The sequence below is a fragment of the Oncorhynchus kisutch genome, linkage group LG12, assembly GCF_002021735.2.
Source record: "Oncorhynchus kisutch isolate 150728-3 linkage group LG12, Okis_V2, whole genome shotgun sequence".
Classification (NCBI taxonomy): Eukaryota; Metazoa; Chordata; class Actinopteri; order Salmoniformes; family Salmonidae; genus Oncorhynchus; species Oncorhynchus kisutch.
In genome coordinates this window covers 13,748,742-13,773,671 of record NC_034185.2, presented here as the reverse complement: position 1 = coordinate 13,773,671, position 24,930 = coordinate 13,748,742, and the positions used below count along the sequence as shown (strand labels likewise).

The 24,930-nt window shown below is 42.5% G+C and overlaps 1 protein-coding gene across 3 annotated transcripts in view; it reads right to left on the bottom strand.

Moving 5' to 3' along the window:
• Positions 1 to 23,013, bottom strand: part of LOC109901328 (beta/gamma crystallin domain-containing protein 1) — a 48,387-nt gene extending 25,374 nt beyond the window's left edge. For 2 of the 3 annotated variants that reach the window (XM_031836918.1, XM_031836919.1), the window contains exons 1-7: positions 16,954 to 17,031; positions 14,842 to 16,334; positions 10,419 to 14,466; positions 9,586 to 9,753; positions 9,064 to 9,102; positions 7,886 to 8,004; positions 2,866 to 3,025 (exon numbers count right to left, since the gene is read on the bottom strand). In XM_031836918.1, the coding sequence (XP_031692778.1) occupies positions 2,866 to 3,025; positions 7,886 to 8,004; positions 9,064 to 9,102; positions 9,586 to 9,753; positions 10,419 to 14,466; positions 14,842 to 16,334; positions 16,954 to 17,004 (6,078 nt within the window). In that variant the 5' untranslated portion in view covers positions 17,005 to 17,031. Of the gene's footprint in view, positions 1 to 2,865; positions 3,026 to 7,885; positions 8,005 to 9,063; positions 9,103 to 9,585; positions 9,754 to 10,418; positions 14,467 to 14,841; positions 16,335 to 16,953; positions 17,032 to 22,698 lie in introns of those variants that run through there. The other variant, XM_031836920.1, reaches the window with a different exon arrangement.
• Between the last annotated feature and the right edge of the window lie 1,917 nt (positions 23,014 to 24,930).

The following is a 24,930-nucleotide window of genomic DNA, read 5'->3' as shown; positions in this document are numbered from 1 at the left end:
CAGGAACAGTCACCATACTGTGGAGGGAGAATTGTGATTGATGGCATTGTGGTAACACTTTATTTAAAACTGACAGATATAATGCTTTATATAAGCATTTATACCACAGCATTGTTGAATACTCGTTTCTAATGACCTTTAAAGGGCATTCTAGAGTGTGCATTATGTTTCTCTTTATACAATGGTTGGGTCTAATCCTGGATACTGATTGGTTAAAACCGCATTCCAGAAGGTGTCTATTCTCCAAATTACCACCGGCAAAAGACGTTGAAATGCCTGTTAACTCTGTTCTAATCTCACTGCGCAATCCACTGTCTCATCAGCCCAGCCAGGCAATTTATAAACTTGATCTCCGCTATAAAAAGCATCTAGACATTATCTCCCATTTCAACAGCGGTGATTTGTATAAACCTTGCTGCCTGTCTCTCTGAAATTTGCAACATTGTTTCAATATTGAAATTTGGTCTCCAGCTGTCCCATAGTAATGAACGTGTTGGGAGTCGGGAGGAGACAGACAGGCAGGCAGCTTTTCTCAGCCAGTCAAAATCATGAATCAACTGGCATAATTTTTATGGATATATACAAAGTAATGTCAATAGAAAACAGGTCAAATTAAACACAGCTAGTTTGCTGTGTTTTCAGCTGCAGTTTGAAGTGATTGTGTTAGCGGTGTTTACATTTAGCAGACGCACTTATCGCAACTTACAAGTAGTGAGTGCATACATTTTCATTCCTACTGTTCCCCCTTTGGACCCGAACTCACACCTCTGGCGTTGCCTGTGCCATGCTCTACCAACTGAGCCACACGGCTAGCTCCCTTGAACAACAGTGTCCTGACAAGAGACCACGTTTCCTATGCCAGGCAAAATTGTGCATCATTATCTCATTGTTGTGGATGTATCCAAATAAATGTCACCAGAAAACAGCTTAAACAAATGCAAATGCAGCTATTTTTCTGTTATTCTGGCTGCACTGTTTGACGTGACAGTAAGTTAGCCGTAGTTGGCTAGCTTGCAAGCAAGTGATAAGAAGATTGCAAGACTTAACAACTGGGTCAAGTCTCTGATCAGCCGATTTTGGTAGCAACCTTAGATTTGTGTCGGCACTATATCCCTTGGAAGAATGAAATAGTATGAATAAATGAATCAATCATTATTTGAATATGTTGGTAACCCGTTGTAAAAAAGTGATAGGATATATTGGCACGGTTTGCCGGCCGTCGACTTAATAACACTCCAAACACCGGCTTTTCCAGCATTATCACTTAAGTAATGCACGGCAATAACCAACAGCTATGAGGTTCATTCTAATATGTTCTATGTTTGAGTTGCTTTTGAAATAAAATTTGAATTGAAAACATCATTGGCATTGTTGAATTCGATTTTCATAATAGCAAGCTAGGAGGACTAACGTTTTGGTTAGCTAAGTCTATTTGTCTGGTTACCAAAACAACTAATGTAGCGATCTAGCAAAGTTAAACTTGCTAGGTACTTCAATGGATGTTTAACACATTTTTATAAGCAAATTAACACATTTCTAGCTGCAAATGGGTTATATTATAACCGTGGGATAAGCAGAATAATCAACTCAGGCTTTTATGCCTTCTGTGGAAAATAATGCAACTCAGTCGACGGTCAGTGGCAGTCTGCTGTGCGTTGTGGCACACCTTTCATATAGTGCATTATTTTTAACAGAACGCAAAGCCCCTCGTCAGGGTTGCCAGGTCTAGCTACATTTCTAACCAATGACCTCGGAAAACCCGTCCACAAGGCCTGAAAACTAGCCGTGCAGCAAGAGAGGAGTTGCCACATTTATCCAATAAACCTTTTACCCATAACGTTATCAAGTGAATTAAGAAGGAATATAGAAGTAATTTATAAGGATGTAGGCTACGAAGCAAAATTTGGTTTCCATCAAAATATGACTTATTGCCAGTTTAAGAATATGTCACAAGAGAAAATATAAATGGCCCGTATCAAACTTTCCAGATCATTTTCCATCAATGTATGTCGATTTAACTTGTTTTGACTGCTATGTGTTTATAATTGCAAATCAACTTTGCCATGTTTTGCTGAGCTAGATGTAGGTAGCCTATATATTGCCCCTGATAGGCCAACATCTCATTTCAGGGAAAAGTCCACAATGAAGCTGACATTAAATCTGGAGAATGATACATTTGTGATAGGCTGTGACCATGATCACAATTGATGACTTCAAATTTAATTAACTGACATGGCCATTAATAATTTCATAATAACACAAGGCTACAACAACAGAGTTATAGGCTATTTATTAAATCTGTTTGCTAGCTCCAGGTAGGCTGCACAAGTGGCACAAATTGATTTGCAACGACTCCAGCGATATCGTAGGTTCAACATATTTATTGTATCAAATGGTAGTTTACAGTAGCCTAGAATGGCATAGAAATGAATAGCCTACTTGATGGCCAACAGATGCAGATGTACCCTATCATTCTCCACACGTTTTCCCATAACAGAAGCCCACCAGGGAGTTCCATAACTTCCAATTCAAATGTACACCCACGCTGCGCTCCAGACCCTAGAACTGAGCATGAGTCAAATGCAGTGAAATATACTGTAAATTTCTTTGAGAGAAATGCCATGGCGGCCGCAATGCAATTAGAAGTAGCCCAAAAAACCTGCCACCCGCGACCAATATATTTTCACCAGCGACAACGTTTTCAAAGTAACCCAACTGGTGGGAAATCGGCAAACATGGCAACCCTGCCCCTCGTTGATGATCCCTTATGTAGTATTAGCCTTTATTATGCCTTATTATAAGGCTCATGATATGTTACGCTGTGTCTCTCTATGTAGCAACATTTACAGCAGAGTGGACACTCACCCATACAGCCAGTCGGATGGAGCCGATGACCATTGGTATGTCGACATGGGGGTGTGAACCTGGCGGCCCTGCATCTGCCCAGACATTGGTTAGCTCAATAGGCCCCTCCTCTAGGGCAATGGAACGTCCCTCGAACCCAGGCCTCTCGTAAAGCACCCAGCTGCAAAGACAGATAGGAGCAGGTAAACAAACACATAAAATATGAATAATAGAAATATAATAATTTGAACAATATGATTATCTCTTTCTCTTAATTGATGTATTATTTTACATGTATTTGATTACTGTTGCATTGATTATGGATGATCTGCATTAAACATATTCGTGTGAGTGGGACGCTGAGAGAGGCATTCCCCTGGAGAGGGGAAACCGCAGCTAACCAGGTATTCCATGACTAAAATCCATGTTTGGTAAGCAAGTCTATAATTGCATCTGTAATTAAATGTCATTGCAGATGATGTTGTTTATACCTCTTAAGCAAACCTTTGACCTGTTATAAGTGCTGATGTGATAATTACTTGTAATCTGTACTAGAGGTCGACCGATTCATCGGAATGGCCGATTTCAAGTTTTCACAACAATCGGAAATCTGTATTTTTGGGCTCCGTTTTTTTATATATATATATTTTTTACACCTTTATTTAATCTTTATTTAACGAGGCAAGTCAGTTAAGAACACATTCTTATTTTCAATGACGGCCTAGGAACAGTGGGTTAACTGTCTCGTTCACGGGCAGGAAGACAGATTTTCACCTTGTCAGCTCGGGGGATCAAATCTTGCAACCTTACAGTTATCTAGTCCAAGCAATAACGACCTGCCTCTCGACCGATTAATCGGTATCGGCTTTTTTGGTCCTCCAATAATCGATATCGGTGTGGAAAAATCATAATCGGTCGACCTCTAATCTGTACGGCTAGTTACCAAGACCACTGTGCCTTATTTGGAGGTTCCTACAAGATTTAGTGACATTGTCGACAGAACAGTTGTTCCTGATAGTGGCTATGTAGACCTCCTTTATTCTAACTGCAGAAATGCATACAAGGCACTCTCTCGTCCTCCCTTTGGCAAATCTGACCATGACTCAATTCTCCAGCTTCCTGTTTACAAACGAAAGCTCAAATGGGAACAACCAGTGATATGCTCATTACAGAAGTGGTCGGATGAAGCAGTTGCGAGGCTACAAGACTGTTTTGCTAGTACAGACTGGGATATGTTCCAGGACATTGAGGATACCACAACAGTCACAGGCTTCATCAATAAGTACATAGACAATGTCGTCCCCACAGTGACTATAAGAATGAATCCTAACCAGTGCTTAATTGTACATTTGGAGGTGCCGGAAACAAAAAGTGAGCCAGAGAGGGGGGTTACCCGGGGTGATCTGAGGTACCAGAAAGCTTGAAAAAAAAACTCCTTTGTGACAAAGCATTGCATGCATTATCTTGCTTTTGTGTACTGGCATAGATCAGTAGAGGCGCTTGCAGGAGTTGCACACAATGGGGATTTTATTTTTATAGCCTAAGTGGCCCTTATAAACGCATTTCATGCAATTCTATTTCATTTTAGAATACCTCACAAATTATCGAAATGATATGCTACTTAGACACTGACAAACTGAGATGAATAAAAACGACCTTGACTTCAATCCATCATTGGCCTAGGCCTAGGTGTGTGTAAATGGATGGAGGAAAGGGGGAAGGAGGAAATTCTAGTCCTAAAAAAGCTTTCTAGTTTCACTGACTCACCCAATGATGCTCAGCTCACTCACCGGCGACGGCCGATACGCTCGTGCCAAAAGCTTCTCTCTCTTAATTCACTTGGTAAAACAATGCTGTTCGCTCAATAGGCCTATATGGAAGCTGATAACTTGGTAGCCTACAGACAGATTAGTCTTTTTTCCCCTTTGCTTTCCAAGCTGTATTTTCCAGCAATTGTATTTGAAATATTGTGAAAGGCTTGTTTTGGCTTTATGCTGTTCACTGACAGGTTTGCAGCATGTTCCTGACTGTAGGCATGCCTCGTGATTGGGCTACACACAATCCACAACTATGCAATTTTGCTTTTTGATTGGCAGTCATTGTAAATAAGAATGTGTTCTTAACTGACTTGCCTAGTTAAATAAAGGTAAAAAAAAGAAGAAAAATAAAGGTTAAAAAAAACCCAAAAAACAGGGCTGTTGTGGGGCAGGTCAAGAGCTTTAAGTTCCTTGGCGTCAACATCACTAAGGACTTAACAGGGTCCACACACACCTGCAAAGTCGTAAAGAGGAGACGGCAGCGCCTCTTCCCCCTCAGGAGGCTGAAAAGATTTGGAATGGGCCCTCAGATCCTCAAAAGGTTCTACAGCTGCACCATCGAGAGCATCTTGACTGGCTGCATCACCGGTTGGTATGGCAATTGCACCGCCCTTGACCGCAAAGCACTACAAAGGGTGATACGGACAGCCCAGTACATCACTGGGGCCGAGCTCCGTGCCATCCAGGATCTTTATATCAGGCGATGTTAGAGGAATGGCCGAAAAATTGCCAAAGACTCCAGCCACAGAAGCCATAGACTGTTCACTCTACTACCGTCCAGCAAATGGTACCGGAGCATCGGCAGCATCGACAGCTTCTTCCCCCAAGCCACTGCTAAATAGTAAACTAATGCGCTGATCCTACACACACTCACTAGACTATATATACACACCATATCATTCACACACACTACATTGATACTCCCACACTTTGGCACTGCTACTCTGTTCTTTTCTAAATTTGACTCTTATTATTATTATTATCTATTCTGATATCACTTTACTCTGCCTTCATGTACAGTATATATATTTTTTATTTCTTTAACCTTTATTTAACTAGGCAAGTCAGTTAAGAACAAATGGGACTCCCAATCACTGCCGGATGTGATTCAACCTGGATTCAAACCAGGTACTGCAGTGACTCTCTTGCACTGAGATGCAGTGTCTTCAATCACTGCGCCACTCGGGAGCGCACATACAGTGCCTTCGGAAAGTATTCAGACCCATTTATTTTTTCCACATTTTGTTACGTTACAGCCTTATTCTAAAATAGATTAAATAAATAAATAAATCCTCAACAATCTACACACAATACCGCATAATGACAAAGCAGAAACAGGTTTTCAGAAATGTTTGCAAATTTATTCAAACTAAAAAACAGAAATACCTTATTTACATATGTTTTCAGACCCTTTGCTGTGAGACTCAAAATTGAGCTCAGGTGTGTCCTGTTTCCATTGATCATCCTTAATTGTTTCTACATCTTGATTGGAGTCAACCTGTGGTAAATTAATTTGATTGGACACGATTTGCAAAGGCACACACCTGTCTATATAAGGTCCTACAGTTAACAGTGCATGTCAGAGCAAAAACCAGGCCATGAGATCAAAGGAATTGTCCGTAGAGCTCTGAGACAGGATTGTTGTGAGGCACAGATCTGGGGAAGGGTACCAAAACATTTCTTCAGCATTGCAGGTCCCCAAGAACACAGTGGCCTCCATCATTCTTAACTCCATCATTTCTGCAGCACTCCACCAGCATCATGCTGTGAGGAGTTTTTTCAGCGGCAGGGACTGTAAGACTAGTCAAGATCGAGACAAAGGTGAACAGCGTAAAGTACAGAGAGATCCTTGATGAAAACCTGCTACCAGAGCGCTCAGGACCTCAGACTTGGTTGAAGGTTGACCTTCCAACAGGGCAAAGACCCTAAGCACACAGCCACGGTAATGCAACCTTCAATGGCTTCGGGACAAGTCTCTGAATGTCCTTGAGTGGCCCAGCCAGAGCCCAGACTTGAACGTGATCGAAACATGTCTGACGAGACTTGAAAATAGCTGTGCAGCGACCCTCCCCATCCAACCTGACAGAGCTTGAGAGGATCTGCAGAGAATGGGAGAAACTCCCCAAATACAGGTGTGCCAAGCTTGTAGCGTCATACCCAAGAAGACACAGGGCTGTAATCGCTGTCAAAGGTGCTTAAACAAAGTACTGAGTAAAGTGTCTGAATAATTATGTAAATGTGATATTTCAGTTCTTTATTTTAAATAAATGAGCAAATATATTGTCATTATGGGGTATTGTGTGTAGATAGATGAGAAAAACAACAACAATTTAATCAATTTTAGAATAAGGCTGTAACCTAACAAAATGTGGAAAAAATCAAGGGGTCTGAATAGTTTCCGAAGGCACTGTACCTCGTACCTCTACACATTGATCTGGTACTGTTACTCCCTGTATATAACCTCATTCTTGTCTATTTTATTTTATTCCTCGTGTTAGTTATTTTATTTTGTATAAAAAAAATTAAACTCTGCATTGTTGGGAATGGTTCGTAAGCATTTCACTGTAAAGTCTACACCTGTTGTATTTGGCAGCCATTAGACTTTTTCTGTGCTCTTGCTGGATGTCTTTCTGTTGCAACTTGAATTAATCCAGATGCATTTTTTTATTGACTATCAGAGACCGCTCATCTTAATTTCACCTGGAAATTCTCTTTTACACTTCACGTTTAACTCTTTCTGTCGCCTGAAATCCTGAACCTGCTTGGCTAACATTACACTCCTTGTACCTCATGTTTTGCATGACAAGGAGTGTAAAGACTGGTACCCAGTCCCCTTGACTTTGGACTAGTTTATTGTTTGTGCATGTCCCAGTATCATGTAGGACAATAACTTTGGGTGGTTGATTCAATAAAATGAAGTAATATGAATGATAAACAGTCCAATATAATTGTTATCACGCATTGGTATTTCCTGACATGAGTCATAGGATGGGATGGTATTTGAAACCATCGAATAACTCTGCTTGGCATGCCAGATATTCTCTGCCAAGGAAGTACTACGCTACATGTTATGTAAATATGCTTTCTACAGACGCCAGACAGAGCATACAAAGCTGTGTGTTTTTTCTGTTAACTGGATATTCCTATTCCAGACCTTGCTTGAACTTTGAAAACAGAACATTTACTCTGTAGGATATAAGAGCCAGTTTGGCTGTGTGACTCACCATCCTCTCAACACCTTCACAGAAATCCTAGGAGACAGTTGGAGCTGGGTGGCATCTACCACGTCTCTGAAGACTTCATAAATCTGGCCGCTAAACTGATCATGCTCAAACAACACCATCTAAATCATAGGAACAGGGAAGCCATTTTGTCATTTCAAAACATCAAGAGAAAATGATGTCATGAGCAGCTCTGATGAAGGCAGAGAGACCGTAAGCTTAATAAACTAAAGTGATACTGGCAAGGTGCACTGTGGAAAGCATAAAGAGAGAAGGAAATGCTCAAACATCACCATGGAAACACCATGTGTCATTTCAAAATATCAACAGAAAAATAAATGCTGTCACTGCCTCATTTTGAAACATGTTAGTTTAAAAAAAGAATATATATGTTTTTGAAGAAGTAAACTTCCATTTATCCAACTACCAAAACAAACTGTCTTTTAATCAAGACATCAAGAAAGGGAAGTACATTAACTCTCCCTCTCTCTGAATCTGATGTCGATATTCCATCACATTGTATGACTCATCGGGTGACTCATCATATGACTAAGTTGGCAGAGCTACCATGAGAGTTTGTTAGGATGTTTCATTCCATTCACTTGTAATTCTCATCTTCAAGCATTATATAACCTCACGATATAACATCCCAAAAGGCAGCATATTCCCTTTATAGTGACTGCTTTTGGCCATCGAGCTCTTATCAAAAGCAGTGCACTGTATATGGAACAAAGTGTCATTTGGGATGCCACCTTATCACTCTTGCATGCAAACCTACAGTTACTGAAACAGCATAAAGAAAATAAAGTACATGTTTAACTGCCTGCCTTCCATCCCCACCCCCTGAGATTCCACAATGCAATGCTTTACCACAGAGTTTAAATGACTCTTGGCTGTACAGAATAGCTTGTTCTTAAACATATCCAGCTGTAGATCTGCTCCTTTCTCAAACAACCCCATTTTCCCTTGATGTGAAACCATATGAAACAGATGTCTTCAATAACACAATGGTAGAGTCCCAAATGGCACCCTATTCTGTATAGTCCTATGGGTCCTGGTCAAAAGTACTGCACTACATAGGGCATAGGGTGCCATTTGGGACACAAATAATAGCTTCTCCTTCCATTCAGTTTCAATTCTATCCTGGTTCTTTGGAAATATCTGTTTGAAGCTGTGCCTACCTTTCCTGGTCGCCTATGGAATCCATTCACATCCTCTCTCTGTAACACCAAAATCACATGAATACTGCAATTATCATGACATTCTAGATGGTTATCTTCAATGTCATAAAATCCAGGTTCCAGAGCTGCTAATCAGTGTTTAAGTTAATTTTGTGTACTGTGTACTGTTAGAAAGGGTTCCAAAAGGGTTCTTCAGCTGTCCCCAGAGTAGAGACATTTTTGGTTCCAGGTAGAACCGTTTTTGCTTCCAGTACAAAGGGTTCTACATGGAACCCAAAAGTATTCTTTAAAGGGTTCTCCTATGGGGACAGCCAAGAACCCTTTAAGGCTCTAGATAGTTTTATTTTCTAAGACTGTGTTCTGCGTACTGTGTACTTGTTTGTGGGTCAGGCCTTTTATTGACTATTATGAGACATGTTTAAGTCAATTAATATAACTGTTTTATACATAATACTTAATGAATATTACACACGTGTAACCCCCCAACCCACCCATCCATCCCCTTCTCCCACACACACTTACATGGTCAGTACGAGTCCCTAGTGGGCAAGCCAGAGGGGCCATGGCCTCGAGTAGGGAGGATGGAGGAACCAGAGGAAGATTCGGTCTTCCATCCAGCATTAGGAGTCCAGGACTGATATTCAAGTCTCCTCTACCACCTCCTTCAAGTGACTTCATCCCTCCAATAACCTGATATAACCAAACAATAACCATTAAATACCCATCAGATAAGGATCCGTGTGTGAGGCAGTAAGACATGCTTCCCTCCCCGTAAAAACCTACGGAAATACAAAAACAATTACTGAAATAGGATAACATGTTTAAACACAGAACAGAGTGTCTGCGTTCTATGATAATGTTCTTCTAATCAACAGGAAATCCAAAAGGAAAGCCAAACCCGGACGACGTTGGGCCAATTGTGTGCCTCCCTATGGGACTCTCAAGCACAGCCGGATGTGCTGCAGCCTGGATTCGAACCAGAGACTGCAGTGACGCCTCTTGCACTGAGATGCAGAGCCTTAGACTGCTGCGCCACTCGGGAGTACACTGCTTGCATTTCACACCATTCAATCAAGCTTGATCACACCCTCTATAGCTTTCAAACATCTCAATGGCAGTGTTACCCAAAACACCTGCCAGTACCCGCACATCTGAATGGTCATCTAATCGTTAAGTATTGGATTAGAGTATCAGGTGTGTTGGTACTGGAATATAACAAATACGTAACATGACTTGGGATTCTCAAAGAGAGGTTTGAGAAACACTACCATTGAGATGTTCAAAAGTGCTAGAATCAACATGTGGTGTGGGATGCAAGCACTACTCAATAGAATTGAGAGTTGTCGAAAACCTACCTCTGAGTTGAGCAGTTCCTGCCCTGTGCTCAGCTCTAGTTTCCCAGCAGGCTCTCGGAGAGGAAGGTACTTCTCTAAATACTCCGGCAGCTTGATGTCGTTAAAGGACGGGAACGGAGAAGCTGAGTCACTGACCACAGCAGTCTGGGCAGTGGGCCTGTTCCCCAGGTTACGACTTTGGATGGTAGCCTCCCCAGAGGAAGTGGGGGAAGTCTGGAGGACTGGTGGTAGAGGGCTGGGCTGTTTGGCCAATGCCTGTCTGAGCTCCCCAGAGAAAGGGGGGGTAGTCTGGGATGGCTTAGTGACTGGTGAAGGGCTGGGCTGGAGGTGAGGGGCCTCAGTGGGAGACACCTCCCCACCCAGAGTGGTGTCCATCTGGAGTTGAACTCCGGGCCTCTTGCCCCGGGTGGAGGAGCTGTTCAGGCTACTAAGGATACAGCTCCCCTCCAAGCGTGACATACGAGGTTTCACCACCTTCGCCTCCTCCTCTTCCTTCTCCTCCCCCTCACCACCTTCCTTCCTCTTCTCCTCGCCCTCCTCCATGGTGGTCTTCTCCCTCTCCAAGAGGAGCCTGGAACGGGTGTCGAGGCTCTTGAGTAGGATGCTGCCCCTGTCCCGGTCTGTGATGCTGGCCCTGGCCGGCTTCAGCTCCCCTTTGACCTGGTTCCTCTGGAGCTTAGGCAGAAGACTCTGGGTCGTCTCCACAGAAAACTCCCTCTTCCTCCTCAGGCCGAACTGGAACTCCTCTGGGTCAAAGGTCTTCTCGAAGCGGTCCTCCCGGATAGCGGGCATTGCGAACGGTGGCTTGGGAGGATGGTGGTGGTGGTTCTGCCGCGGTGGCAATGAGAAAGGCACGCCAAGGCGTTTTATGTTCTCGATGAAGTCATCGTCGTCCAGTTCTCCGGACGTGTCCAAGAGGTTGCTCTCGCTGACCGATGAGCTGAGCTTGGGTTCAGCGGGGCGGAGGAGCTTCGGCTTGGGAAAGCAATGGTCCACGTCTAGCCAGCTGGAGGGGGTGTCGCGTTGGAGTGGCAAGCCACTGCCACTGCCCCCCAGTAAGGGGAGCTTATTCAGGGATGGATGTTGGGGAGAGACTGGGCTCTGTTTTTTGGTGGTTTCAGTAGAAGAGAGTATCTTCGGAACTTTGCCTGGACTGGGGAAAAATGTTGATTTCTCATTGGTTGTCTTGAGTTGTGTTACCGGGTGGATCTCGACATTCCCAACCAGTGTAGGATTTGTTACCACAATTCCTTGCTTTTCATCAGTTGTCCTTTCTTGCACAGTAGTAGTACAACCACTAGTAGATGACTTTTGTTCAAGTGCATCCCATTTTCCCTCTGCTAGCTTTCCATTGGGCAACATCACTGTCTTTTCTCTGTCCTCACTCTGTGATTGGCTTGGTAGAGTGTTCCCCTCCTTCACATCCTCTGACTTTTTTACCTCTGGGGCTATAGTCTTTTCAGTGGAGTTCTCCTTCCCAACATCCAGCCTTGGCCCCTCACTGCTCTTCGGCTTTGGCCCAGGTAGTTCTTTCTCTCCCTGACCCTTTGTCTTTTCTCTGGCTTTAGTCACCGAAGGAATCTGAGCAGAATCTACCGCTGTAGGTTTTGAGGCCTTGCTCTCTGTTTTTACAGCAGTGGAGTTCTCCTTCCCAACATCCAGACTTGACCCCTCACTGCTCTTCGGCTTTGGCCCAGGTAGTTCTTTCTCTCCCTGACCCTTTGTTTTTTCTCGGGCTTTGGTCTCCGAAGGAATCTGAGCAGAATCTACCGCTGTAGGTTTTGAGGCCTTGCTCTCTGTTTTTACAGCAGTGGAGTTCTCCTTCCCAACATCCAGACTTGGCCCCTCACTGCTCTTCGGCTTTGGCCCAGGTAGTTCTTTCTCTCCCTGACCCTTTGTCTTTTCTCTGGCTTTAGTCTCCGAAGGAATCTGAGCAGAATCTACCACTGTAGGTTTTGAGGCCTTGCTCTCTGTTTTTACAGCAGTGGAGTTCTCCTTCCCAACATCCAGACTTGACCCCTCACTGCTCTTCGGCTTTGGCCCAGGTAGTTCTTTCTCCCCCTGACCCTTTGTTTTTTCTCGGGCTTTGGTCTCCGAAGGAATCTGAGCAGAATCTACCGCTGTAGGTGTTGAGGCCTTGTTTTCTGTTTTTACAGAGGTGTCCTTCTCTACTACTGGCACTGTAGTGCTAGGCATTGAGGGGGTGGGTTCTGGGGTAGGCCTCACTCTGTGTGTCAGTGTGTCGTGGCTAGGTTTATCTGTCTTCGCCTCAGATGACATTAAAGACTGGGTCTGCTTTGAGACATTGGTTTGCTGCTTTTCTAATACAGGGTCCTGATGATCCGATTTTGTTTTCTGCTCAGGCACACGTGTAGACGACCCTTCCTTAGGAGGCTCGATTGCACATTTATCACTCTTTTTTCCCATCGCTGTCTCATCAATCTGAGTGACAACACTGGCAGTTTTATCTGACTGAGAAGGCTGTGTAGGAGTCAGTGAGGCTGGAGGTTTAATAGGAGCTACAGAGGTTGGGACAGCTTTAGTAGCAGCTGTCTCAGGGGTGTATTGTCTACTGCCTGAAGGCAAATCCTTCTCTGACTTTGTATCTGTATTTTTCTCAGGCTGTTTTACCATTTCCACCGCTTTCTTTTCAGGCTGCATTGGTCTGTTGTCGACTTTAGCGTGTGGGACAGGTGAGCCTTTCTCCACACGAGAGGGGTCTTGAACAAGAGTCTGTTTATTCTTAGGCAAATGTGAAGACAGGGATGTTTCGCTGTTGTCCTTGGAAACATTTGGATTTATCTTAATGGTAGAGGTCGTCTCAGAGCTTCCCACCTCTGCCTTCTCTCCCTTGGAACTCTGTGAGGGTAGAATGTCAGTTTTATCATTGGGCCCCTTTCTTACACTGATAGGATCAGAGGTAGCCATTTTATTGTCTTTGTTGACGTTTGGAGGTGTGGGTGATTGCATCTTTTCCTTTAACGGTTTGTTAGAATTTTCCTTTTCATCTGACAATGACTTGATCGGCTTGTCTGAGGCTGCTGGCTTTTTAATGACTACTTGTTGGCTATTTTCACTAACAGACTCTTTTTTAACATCTGATTTTACGTCTACAGATTGACTGTATTGTGGCGATGTAACTGTATTAACGTCCTGCTCAAATGCAGTGGCCATTTTCTTTGTGGTGCCTGCCTCTTCCTGTTTGCTGTTGACCACTTCCTGCTCAGTGTTTGTCACTTCCTGTTTCATGTCACAGCTCGGGTTCAGGTGATTGGCTGACTCCCCTCCTTTGCTTTTCCGTCTCTTTGACCTGGAGTTTTGTCTGCTGTTGGCTTTGGATTGTGGGCTGACCTCATTGGTTGAGTCCACCTGAGGTGTCAGCTCGCTTGAGTCTGAGCTACTCCCCCCTTTAACTGAAGTATTTAGGTCAATATTGGTAGGTCTCTTTGGTAGCTCCACTGTTTCAGTAGCCTCTTTTTCCTTTGTTTTGGAGTCTGTCTGATCTGCTTTAGGAACTGGCATGACCCCTACTGGGGTGGTATCTGGCTCCGCTGGTTTCAAGGTTATCTCTGCCTTTGGGGTGCTCCGAGTAGGAGTCTTTTCCCTGCTGGCCAGTTTTCCCTGAATGTCCTGTTTTGTTGTATTTGACACAGCAGAATCTGTAGACTTTTCAGCTATTCCTGCAATACTAGAGGACTTTTGGGGTACCATTGTTTTATCATCCACCTTCTGAGCCTCTGCAAAGTTCCTCGCCCGCTCCCGTATCGTTTTTAATTTCTCCCGAACAGGGGGGGCCGAGCTGGACCTGGCATCGCCACGTTCCACCGATTTCTCCCGCTGATCTGGCAACCTGAGCTCTCGGTTTACATTTGTTCTTAGCTGCTCTGTGACTTTCCTGGTGGGAGAAACATCTGCACTCCTGGGGTAAGTCTTACTGGGACTGGCAACCCCCATCGCTCTCCCCTCGAAAAGGCTGATCCTATCTGCGATCCTCCCAATAGGCTGAGGAGTCTTGGATTCCTTGTCCACTTTCTTTAAATCAGGTGGTCTGTGACGAATGAAAACAAAGAAGCATGTTTTCTGTCTCAATATGAACAAAAACCCTGATATTCAATTGATCTAGCTGTAAATACACTACATTTGTTCTATATCACATACAAAATCTATCTCAATGGATTTAGTGTTTTGAAAATACTTTGAGCTAAGTGGAGTTAGTGGTTGAAATGCCAACAAATGTAGGACATATTTTGATGCACTACAAAGAGTTTTCCCTTTACAGGTAGAATATCATTATTTAACTTTTTTTGCTATAAACAGAGATATTTAAAGTATTTAAATAACATATCTGATTCCTAAACTGCGTAGTCAGGAAGTAGGTTATCCAACGATACAGTAATCTAGTAGTCAGGTAAACACAACTCACCTCTTGGTCACCTTCGGTTCCACCTTGCCCTTTCCCTTAGCTGTATCATGACCCTCCGTGACCTTTCCTGTAGCCACTCCTCCTTTCTCAAAGCTCATGGCTATGTGTCCTCCATCTCCCTCTGGACTCAGTGGCTGCTCCGAGTTCACCATTACTTTCTTCGCAAAGAACTTCACCTCGCTGTGTGACACCTTCACGCTCCTGCGTTTGGACTCGGCGCTCTCCGTGCGCCTCTCCACCCGACATGGGCTAGTGTCGTCGACCATGTCTATGTCCATGTCCCCTTCCCCGTCCACCACGGCCACCAGGGTGGCGTGTACTGGTGCGTCTAGGTCCTCCTGGGCTTCCTCCCTCTCCTTCCCTCTGCATATTTTTGGGGGAACTGAAGCATGTTCGTCTTTAGAAGAGGAGGGGGTGGAGTCTCCAGGTTTAGGTGTGTTATATTCTGATGATGTAGGTGAGTTCTCGGCTCCAGGCTGGGTTTTGGTGGGTGTATTCTCCTGAGAACTGGCTCCTCCTCCGTCTCCAGAGGAGTTCTTCCTGGTCCGCCTCTTGCCTGAGTTCTTACGGCCCATCGTGTCTGTGTCTCTGTCTGACTCCTCTTCACCAGAGAGCTCAGGGATGGTCTGTGAGCTCGTCTGTGTCTCTGTGGGGGACTTCAGTGACACTCCCACCAGGGCACTGTAACTGCTATGACCTTTGATCCCTATAGCAGCTTTGAGACAAATCCTTTTGCGCTCCTCTGTCCTCTCCTTTGTATTGGTGTTCTCTGATGACAAGTCAACACTCTTGGATGATTTTGCTCTGGAAACCACCTGAAGTCTTTTCTTCACCCTGGTGGTGATGATGGCGTGGGGCACTTCCTGCTTTGTGTGGGTGTTCGTTCCGTTCTGGCTCAGGCTCAGGCTCGTCTCCTCCAGGTACACATGCAGCCTCTTGCCTGCCTGGACTTGGGCTCGGGGCAGGGCCTGGGTGTGTTCCTGTCGGTCAAAGTCCTCCCAGGCCACTCCCTCTTCAAGGGCAGATGAAAGAACACGTGTCAGATGGCTGGCATTCCTCTTCGGGGCAGGATTCCCGCTCGCTCCACTGCTCTTTCCCCCCTCCTCCTCCGTTTCCTCTCCCTGCGAGGCAATCCACCACTCCTCCTCCCTAGGACCTCCTCCTTCTCCCCACTCGCTGTGGCTGCTGGCTGCAGAGAGGGGGCTGTCCCTGTGGGTAGACGCTCTGGCGTCCGCCGTGTTCCACTCCTCAAAAACCCTGGAGAGATGCCGCTGGGCAGGCTGGGAATTCTGTCCCTCCTTCTGCTGCTCCTCTTCTCCCCTCACAGGCTCCTCCTGGGCCCCCTCTCCTTGTGGCCTGGGGCTCTGGTCTTCCGTCTGGGACTGAGAGGCATCGTCACTTGGACTCCTGGGGCTCCCTCTTTCTTTCCAGGGGGAGAACCAGCTCCCGATCCGGCCCAAGACACCAGTACTGTGCTCTTCTGGGGTCTGAGACTGTAGTCGTAGAGGCAGACAGAGAACTAATTAGACATGTCTTTACAGTACCAGTACATACTCACTGACTGCCAGTGCCAATACACATGCATACGCTGCACATGCATAAGCATAAGAGGTTACCATTTACTTAAAATCTGCAGGTATAATGCATTATAACTTGTTGTAAGCATGTATGAGCCTTTATTTACAATGCCTTGTTATGAGGCTGTTTTGTCCCTCTCTACTGTATGTAGGAGATTTTCAAGTGACTCAAATAGGCTGTTATTTTAGTCAGGATGATTATAATAGGATAACAAGACAGTAAAGAGGCTCATTTGTGCCTATAGTCTTACAATGGATTAGAACGTCATTATAATGCATTATACCTACAGGCTTTAAGCAACGTGTTACTGCTTACAGTGTAGGTACCTACGGGCTTTAAGTAAGTGTTACTGTATACAGTGTAAGTTACGTGTGTACGGCACAGTGAATATTGCAGATAGGCGAAAGGAAGGAAGGGTCAGAGAGTCCAAGGGTTATTTGCTTTGTCAATGTCAGATTTTGTGCAGCTCTCAACATAATGAAAGCATGCAAAGAGCAGTACTAATAATACCTTTGTTATAGGAGCTCAACTCACCCAAGAGCCAAGTACCATATCATTCAGAGTCTTTATGCCGCTTGTGAACATGTTTTAGGCTTTAAAACATTTAAACCTATAGACCATAAAACACAAATATAATATATAATCATCCTAAAATACATACTATTTAGCTCTGTTGCAAATTAACATGCACCTATGCAAATAATTCATATTTTAGAGCATTTCCCCCAAAAAATTTAATTGGGTAACGTGGTGTAATTCTAACAGAAACCACTTTATGTCACCAATTTTTTAACACCCTTGCTGCCACTACTCTTCCTCGACTACAATTTTTATCTGTCTCATCTAAAAAATGTACAATACCGGTTAAAAGTTTTACAAAACCTACTCATTCAAGCTTTTTCTTTATCTACATTGTAGAATATTAGCGAAAACATCAAAACTATGAAAAACACATATGGAATCATGTAGTAACCAAAAAAGTGTTAAACACATGAAGGTCAGTCAATACGCAAAATTTCAAGAACTTTAAAAGATTCTTAAAGTACAGTCGCAAAAACCGTAAAGTTTTATGATGAAACTGGCTCTCATGAGGACCCACACAGGAAAGGAAGACCCAGAGTTACCTCTGCTGCAGAGTTCATTAGAGTTACCAGCCTCAGAAATTGCAGCCCAAATAAATGCTTCATAGAGTTCAAGTAACAGACACATCTCAACATCAACTGTTTCAGAGAAGACCGTGTGAAACAGGCCCTCATGGTCGAATTGCTGCAAAGAAATCACTACTAAAGGACACCAATAAGAAGAAGAGACTTGCTTGGGCCAAGAAACAGGAGCAATGGACATTAGACCGGTGGAAATCTGTCCTTTGATCTGTCCTTTGTCCAAATTTGAAAATGTTGGTTCCAACCTCTGTGTCTTTGTGAGACGTATAGTAGGTTAATGGATAATCTACACATGTGTGGTTCCCTCCGTGAAGCATGGAGGAGGAGGTGTGGGGGTGCTTTGCTGGTTACACTGTCAGTGATTTATTTAGAATTCAAGGCACACTTAACCAGCATGGCAAAAGGACAATGACCCACAACACCTCCAGACTGTGTAGGGGCTATTTGGACAAGAAGGAAAGTGATGGAGTGCTGCATCAGATGATCTGGCCTCCACAATCACCCAACCTCAACCCAATTGAGAAGGTTTGGGATGAGTTGGACCGCAGGGGTGAAGGAAAAGCGGCCAACAAGTGCTCAGCATATGTGGAAACTCCTTCAATACTGTTGGAAATGCATTCCAGGGGAAGCTGATTGAGAGAATGCCAAGAATGTGCAAAGCTGTCATCAAGGCAAAGGGTGGCTACTTTGAAGAATTTGTTTAACACTGTATTGGTTACTACATAATTCCATATGTGTTATTTCATAGTTTTGATGTCTTCACTATTATTCTACAATGTAGAAATGACTAAAAAATAAAGAAAAACCCTTGAATGAGAAGGTGTTATAAAACTTTTGACCGGTAGTGTAAGTCACTAACAAAACGAGTTAATTTGATCTAATATTTCATAATTTATCAAATGTTATATAATATAGTATTATATTATATAGTATTACATCTATAAATGTTTTATGTATGTACCATTAAGCTTAGTGCAAGCTCTACGCCGACGCAAGATTCGGAGTGTTGCAATTTAATTTTTAGTTAGAAAAGGGACAGCTTCTTTTAATATGCTCTGGCATTCAACATACTTTTAATACGCTCTGGCATTCAACATACTTTTAATACGCTCTGGCATTCAACATACTTTTAATACGCTCTGGCATTCAACATACTTTTAATACGCTCTGGCATTCAACATAATTTTAATACGCTCTGGCATTCAACATACTTTTAATACGCTCTGGCATTCAACATACTTTTAATACGCTCTGGCATTCAACATAATTTTAATACGCTCTGGCATTCAACATACTTTTAATACGCTCTGGCATTCAACATACTTTTAATACGCTCTGGCATTCAACATACTTTTAATACGCTCTGGCATTCAACATACTTTTAATACGCTCTGGCATTCAACATACTTTTAATACGCTCTGGCATTCAACATACTTTTAATACGCTCTGGCATTCAACATACTTTTAATACGCTCTGGCATTCAACATAATTTTAATACGCTCTGGCATTCAACATACTTTTAATACGCTCTGGCATTCAACATACTTTTAATACGCTCTGGCATTCAACATACTTTTAATACGCTCTGGCATTCAACATACTTTTAATACGCTCTGGCATTCAACATACTTTTAATACGCTCTGGCATTCAACATACTTTTAATACGCTCTGGCATTCAACATACTTTTAATACGCTCTGGCATTCAACATAATTTTAATACGCTCTGGCATTCAACATACTTTTAATACGCTCTGGCATTCAACATACTTTTAATACGCTCTGGCATTCAACATACTTTTAATACGCTCCGGCATTCAACATACTTTTAATACGCTCTGGCATTCAACATACTTTTAATACGCTCTGGCATTCAACATACTTTTAATACGCTCTGGCATTCAACATACTTTTAATACGCTCTGGCATTCAACATACTTTTAATACGCTCTGGCATTCAACATACTTTTAATACGCTCTGGCATTCAACATACTTTTAATACGCTCTGGCATTCAACATACTTTTAATACGCTCTGGCATTCAACATAATTTTAATACGCTCTGGCATTCAACATACTTTTAATACGCTCTGGCATTCAACATACTTTTAATACGCTCTGGCATTCAACATACTTTTAATACGCTCTGGCATTCAACATACTTTTAATACGCTCTGGCATTCAACATACTTTTAATACGCTCTGGCATTCAACATACTTTTAATACGCTCTGGCATTCAACATAATTTTAATACGCTCTGGCATTCAACATACTTTTAATACGCTCTGGCATTCAACATACTTTTAATACGCTCTGGCATTCAACATACTTTTAATACGCTCCGGCATTCAACATACTTTTAATACGCTCTGGCATTCAACATACTTTTAATACGCTCTGGCATTCAACATACTTTTAATACGCTCTGGCATTCAACATACTTTTAATACGCTCTGGCATTCAACATATTTTTAATACGCTCTGGCATTCAACATACTTTTAATACGCTCTGGCATTCAACATACTTTTAATACGCTCTGGCATTCAACATACTTTTAATACGCTCTGGCATTCAACATACTTTTAATACGCTCTGGCATTCAACATACTTTTTTACTACCTGAACATTTTCACACTGTATCATTCCTTCTGCAGTCGTGGGGGCAGTATGGCTTGGTTCCTTGATTTGATATATGGGCTATATATAGGCTATTCATCAAAGTAGCCTATTTTTCATTGATAACTAAATATAATCTCAGCCATTGTTCAAACAACAAGAATCCACCCAAAAAGGTGTTTTGTTTAAAAGTAATATCTAGTGAATACAGGATATTGTGAAATGGTAGAAACTGCTGTAGCCAACTAGCTAGCCATGTGCTTTTTTACTCTGTGACCAAAACACAATGTTTTAGCTGATATGGGAATGAATACACAAGCAGCATATCAAACTGCGATAATGTTTTAAGTTCAATCATCGGCAAGTATAAGAATATTTGCTAGGGCATATTTTTTGCTAGGGCATAAAAATTATAAATCAGATTTTTTTCTTGTGTGTATGTGTGAAGCTAAAAAGGCTAGCTAGCTTGCTAAATCTTTAGCCAAGCTAAAGATAGCGGCTACAAGCAAGGGAAGGCAATTCTTCCTTGTTTTCACAAAAAAAACCTGTGCTATCGCCCCCTTGTGAATGGCCGTGGGACTGGCGAGGATACCATGTTACCAAAAGGTGTCCACTAATCCAACAATCCCACTCCACCTACGTGCACGGAGTTAGATCAACGGAGTAAAGCTTGTAGTAACCTGGAGACTAAATATAACTAATCCACTTGTTTAGAAAGAAAAATAGGAATCAGTTTTGATTAAAGCAGTAACATTTAAGTTGAGGGTTTTGAGGGCAACTGGTCCACCCCTCCAATGGGGCAACTGACCCCCCGGCAATCTAATGCAAGTCTATGCTACCTAAATTAGTATTTTACAAATAATGTCCAAATCATCTACAAGTAACTTCATTGAGTTACACAGTCATTTTTAGACACTTTAGAATGATCTGGAGCGATAAAGAAAATAGAGGCCTTACATCAAAACCTCATCATAGTGAGGATATTAATAGTGAGATGTGCAATGCCATTTTGTTTCAATATTTGATGTATTTAAGTCAAACAAGATACCAAGACTTAAGCATTTAATTATTCTAAAGTATCAAAATAAAATGTATTAAATTGATTTTAACACAGTAATCTTCAGATGGGGGGGGGGGGGGTACCCTTGTACTTGGGAAAACTGTCATTTTCTAAAAACGAAATGTCATTAAATAACCCAAAAAGTGTAGCCACTTACTCCTCTTCATAGTTTGCTTGCCTAAGTATGACAATCATTCCCATTCCAAAGTTTTACCAAACGTTTTTTTGTGTCAGCAATTAAACATTGTTCTTAGGGGGGGCTTGTTACCCCATGTTCCCCTATATATGAAAATATATTTTTCAATCTAAATATAAGTACATGATAGATATAAGACCTCCAACATGTTCAACTGCTTCCATACTCCAGTGACAGAGAAATCTAAAGAACAACTTACCTTAAATTAGAGGAAAACTCCAATATTTAAAACCCAAAATGAACAGCTGTCAAGTACAGAATAAGTCAGTCTCACAATATAGTCAGTATGATAATAGTCTTTCTCTCGTTTTCTTTGTAAAAGTATTTTCCATGTCTGACTAACAGAAAAAGCAAGCAGAACAAGAGGAAGACGGGTTGAAAGTGGAATCGAAGATATGTGTGCAGGCTGAGTTGAAGTTTGATCATTATTTCTGTGCGGAACGGCGCGCATACGCAGCCTGGTGGTAAAATATCCGGCAAACGTTTCCCTCGGGAGATGACGCATTCGATTTGTAGGCTTGCCTGTTCCTTTTTTGAATCGTCTGGTTTCAAAGTGTGCCACTGTTGGCGGGCTGCTCAAGTCAGTCTTTCCATAAGCAGTTGAGAACTGTAGTTAACCCTTCAAATAACTGTCTGCCTCAGGATAACATGTAGTTGTTGTTTGTCTGTTTGTTTTGTCTATTTGTCAATAGAATGACCATAACCACAAGGCAAATGAACAAATATTTACACATAGCCTATTTCTTTCCACTTAATTAAGTTATTTATGCACCTAAATGTCAGCTATTAGGCCTAAAGTGCGATTGTCATTGTTATTATGCTACTTTGCAATATGTTTTTATCATTGATATAGCCTAATCATAGGCTAGACATTGCATACCTGTAATTACAAAATAATAATGTGATATAATAACATATAATAGAATATAGGCCTAAATAAACATTGAAAGAAAAGACAATTGATATATCACCAATAAATATAACCCAAGTCACACAGATGCATTCCCTAGGCTGTTTATCAAATATTGACATCAAATACAGTGCCCTTTGTAAAAGCCTTGGCGCGCAACAGGTAAACTAATCCTGAAACAGTCGACCAAAATGTCAATGTTGCATTCCTTTCTGTTTCCCATTTAACACGCCCAGTTCATCTGTTAGACAAATCCCAAAGTTCAGCCAAGCCGCCTGCCATACACTAATTATAGTCAAAGAAATACATTAGAGAGAGACGGAGTACTTACCATGATAACGCCTTCGTTATTGAATCCGTTCCAAATCTCCCAGGAATCGGTCAAATGGAACTTGCTGGGGCAACTTTGAGCAAGGTCCCGGTTAAAATAACACTCTCACTCCGCCACCGTCTCTCTGAGGTGAGGCAACCTATGTCTGCATCACCAGGACATTTCCCTACAAACTAATACCGTAAACAAATCATTATATGAGTCCAAATGTCCTTGTCAAGAGTTCAGAGGCAATTTTTTGAATTAAACCAATAGCGTAGCATTATCCATGTCGTTTGAGTGGCTTTCTGAGAGGAGGGCTGAGGCTACAGCTGGAATCTGCCCAGCCCAGGTAACACACCCCAGGGAGAAAGACTGGTGACAGCAGGTATGGCAGTATGTTGTGCAACACTTTCAGTCCAACACAAAAGTAAAGCACTCTCAGAGACACAGACACACACACACACACACACACACACACACACACACACACACACACACACACACACACACACACACACACACACACACACACACACACACACACACACACACACACACACACACACACACACACACACACACACACACACACACACTGTTGATACCCCCCATATTATAAATTATTCATCTATTGCAGTTGAAACCTGCCTCTCCAACCCTATTAAACATTTAAACACTGTATTGAATCAACGTTCTTATACCAACACTTGTGGGAAACCGAACATAGACCTATTACATGTGCAACAATTTATTATAAAACACCTGTAGACACACACCAGAAAAGCGGCCCTCTGAGCATATACTGGTTGAATCCACATTGGTTCCAAACAACAAGGAATAGCCTAGATGTTTCTGGCCAGAAGAGGAGATTTGGATTAAATCCTAGATGCCATCACCTGCCTTTGTGCCTGTGAGCAAGGCACTTAACGCCCACACTGCTCCTGGCGTTTGGGCTGGTAACCAGGCTATCTATGCTAGACTGACCCCATAGGTAATCGTCCCCATCACATAATGGTGCTAGATTATAAAATATACATCACGGATATCCCTTTGTGACCCTGTAACACACTTGCATTGATACTCCACCAAGCCAACTGACCCGGAGGTAAAATGACACCACTGTTGCTTTTTCACCTGCGCCAAGATAGCCAACAGGCATCAGTTTGTCATTCACCTGGACCTTAGTGCACTATCGGCCTACTTTAGGTGCACTAATGAAACATTGCATATTTGAATATTTTGTTAGAATAATTAAGTAAGAACTGGGCTGACTGGAGGAAATGTTGTTCCGACAGGGCTGGTTTCCCATACACAGATTCAACCTAGTCTTGGATTAAAAATAATCTCCATTGAAATAGCTTTTTAGTCTAGGACTAAGCTTTATCTTCAAATGTCAAGTTTTAATGTCACATGCACATACAGTGAAATGCCTTTCTTGCAAGATCTAAACCCAACAATACAGTAATCAATATCAATATAGTTCTAAAAATAGCAATAAGTAAGTAAACTATATACACTGAGTGTACAAAACATTAAGGACACCTGCTCATTCCATGACATAGACTGACCAGGTGAATCCAGGTTGCTTGTTGTGAGCGCTGAGGGAACTTTATGCACTTGGCCAGATGGCTACTATTTACTAGTTGACATATAAAATATATTCAGCCCACCCAGTATTGTAATCAAAATGTACAAGAAAGCATGTAGTCCTTGGCTAAGACAGTGTAGTAGTGTGGGCTCAATAGCATCTCATTAGTGTGCAGGATCTTGAGTATCAGCTGTACATGTGATGGAAGAGTGCACTGCACATGTGATGGAAGAATGCACTGTGCATGCAGAGGGTTGCAATTCCATTGAGACCTAGAATTGCCTTATATGTATCCCACAAAAAGTGTTCACTGTTATAAGCTAACTTTCTTGATGAATTTAAGCAAAATTCCCCAAATTCCCGAGCTTAACTTCTAATGGAAAGTTTCTGATCCTTTGCCATCCTAGTTCCAATACCATATTTACAATGTGCAGGGATACTGGAGTGATAGAGGTAGATATGTATAGGGCAGTGGAGGCTGCTGAGGGGAGGATGGCTCATAGTAATGTCTGGAATGGAGTCAAAGGAATGGTATAAAACATGTGTTTTTCATGGGGTTGATATCATTCCATTGATTCCATTCCATCTATCACTATGAGCCGTCCTCCCCTTAGCAGCCTCCACTGGTAAGGTGATTAGGCATCAGGATATATGGTAAACAG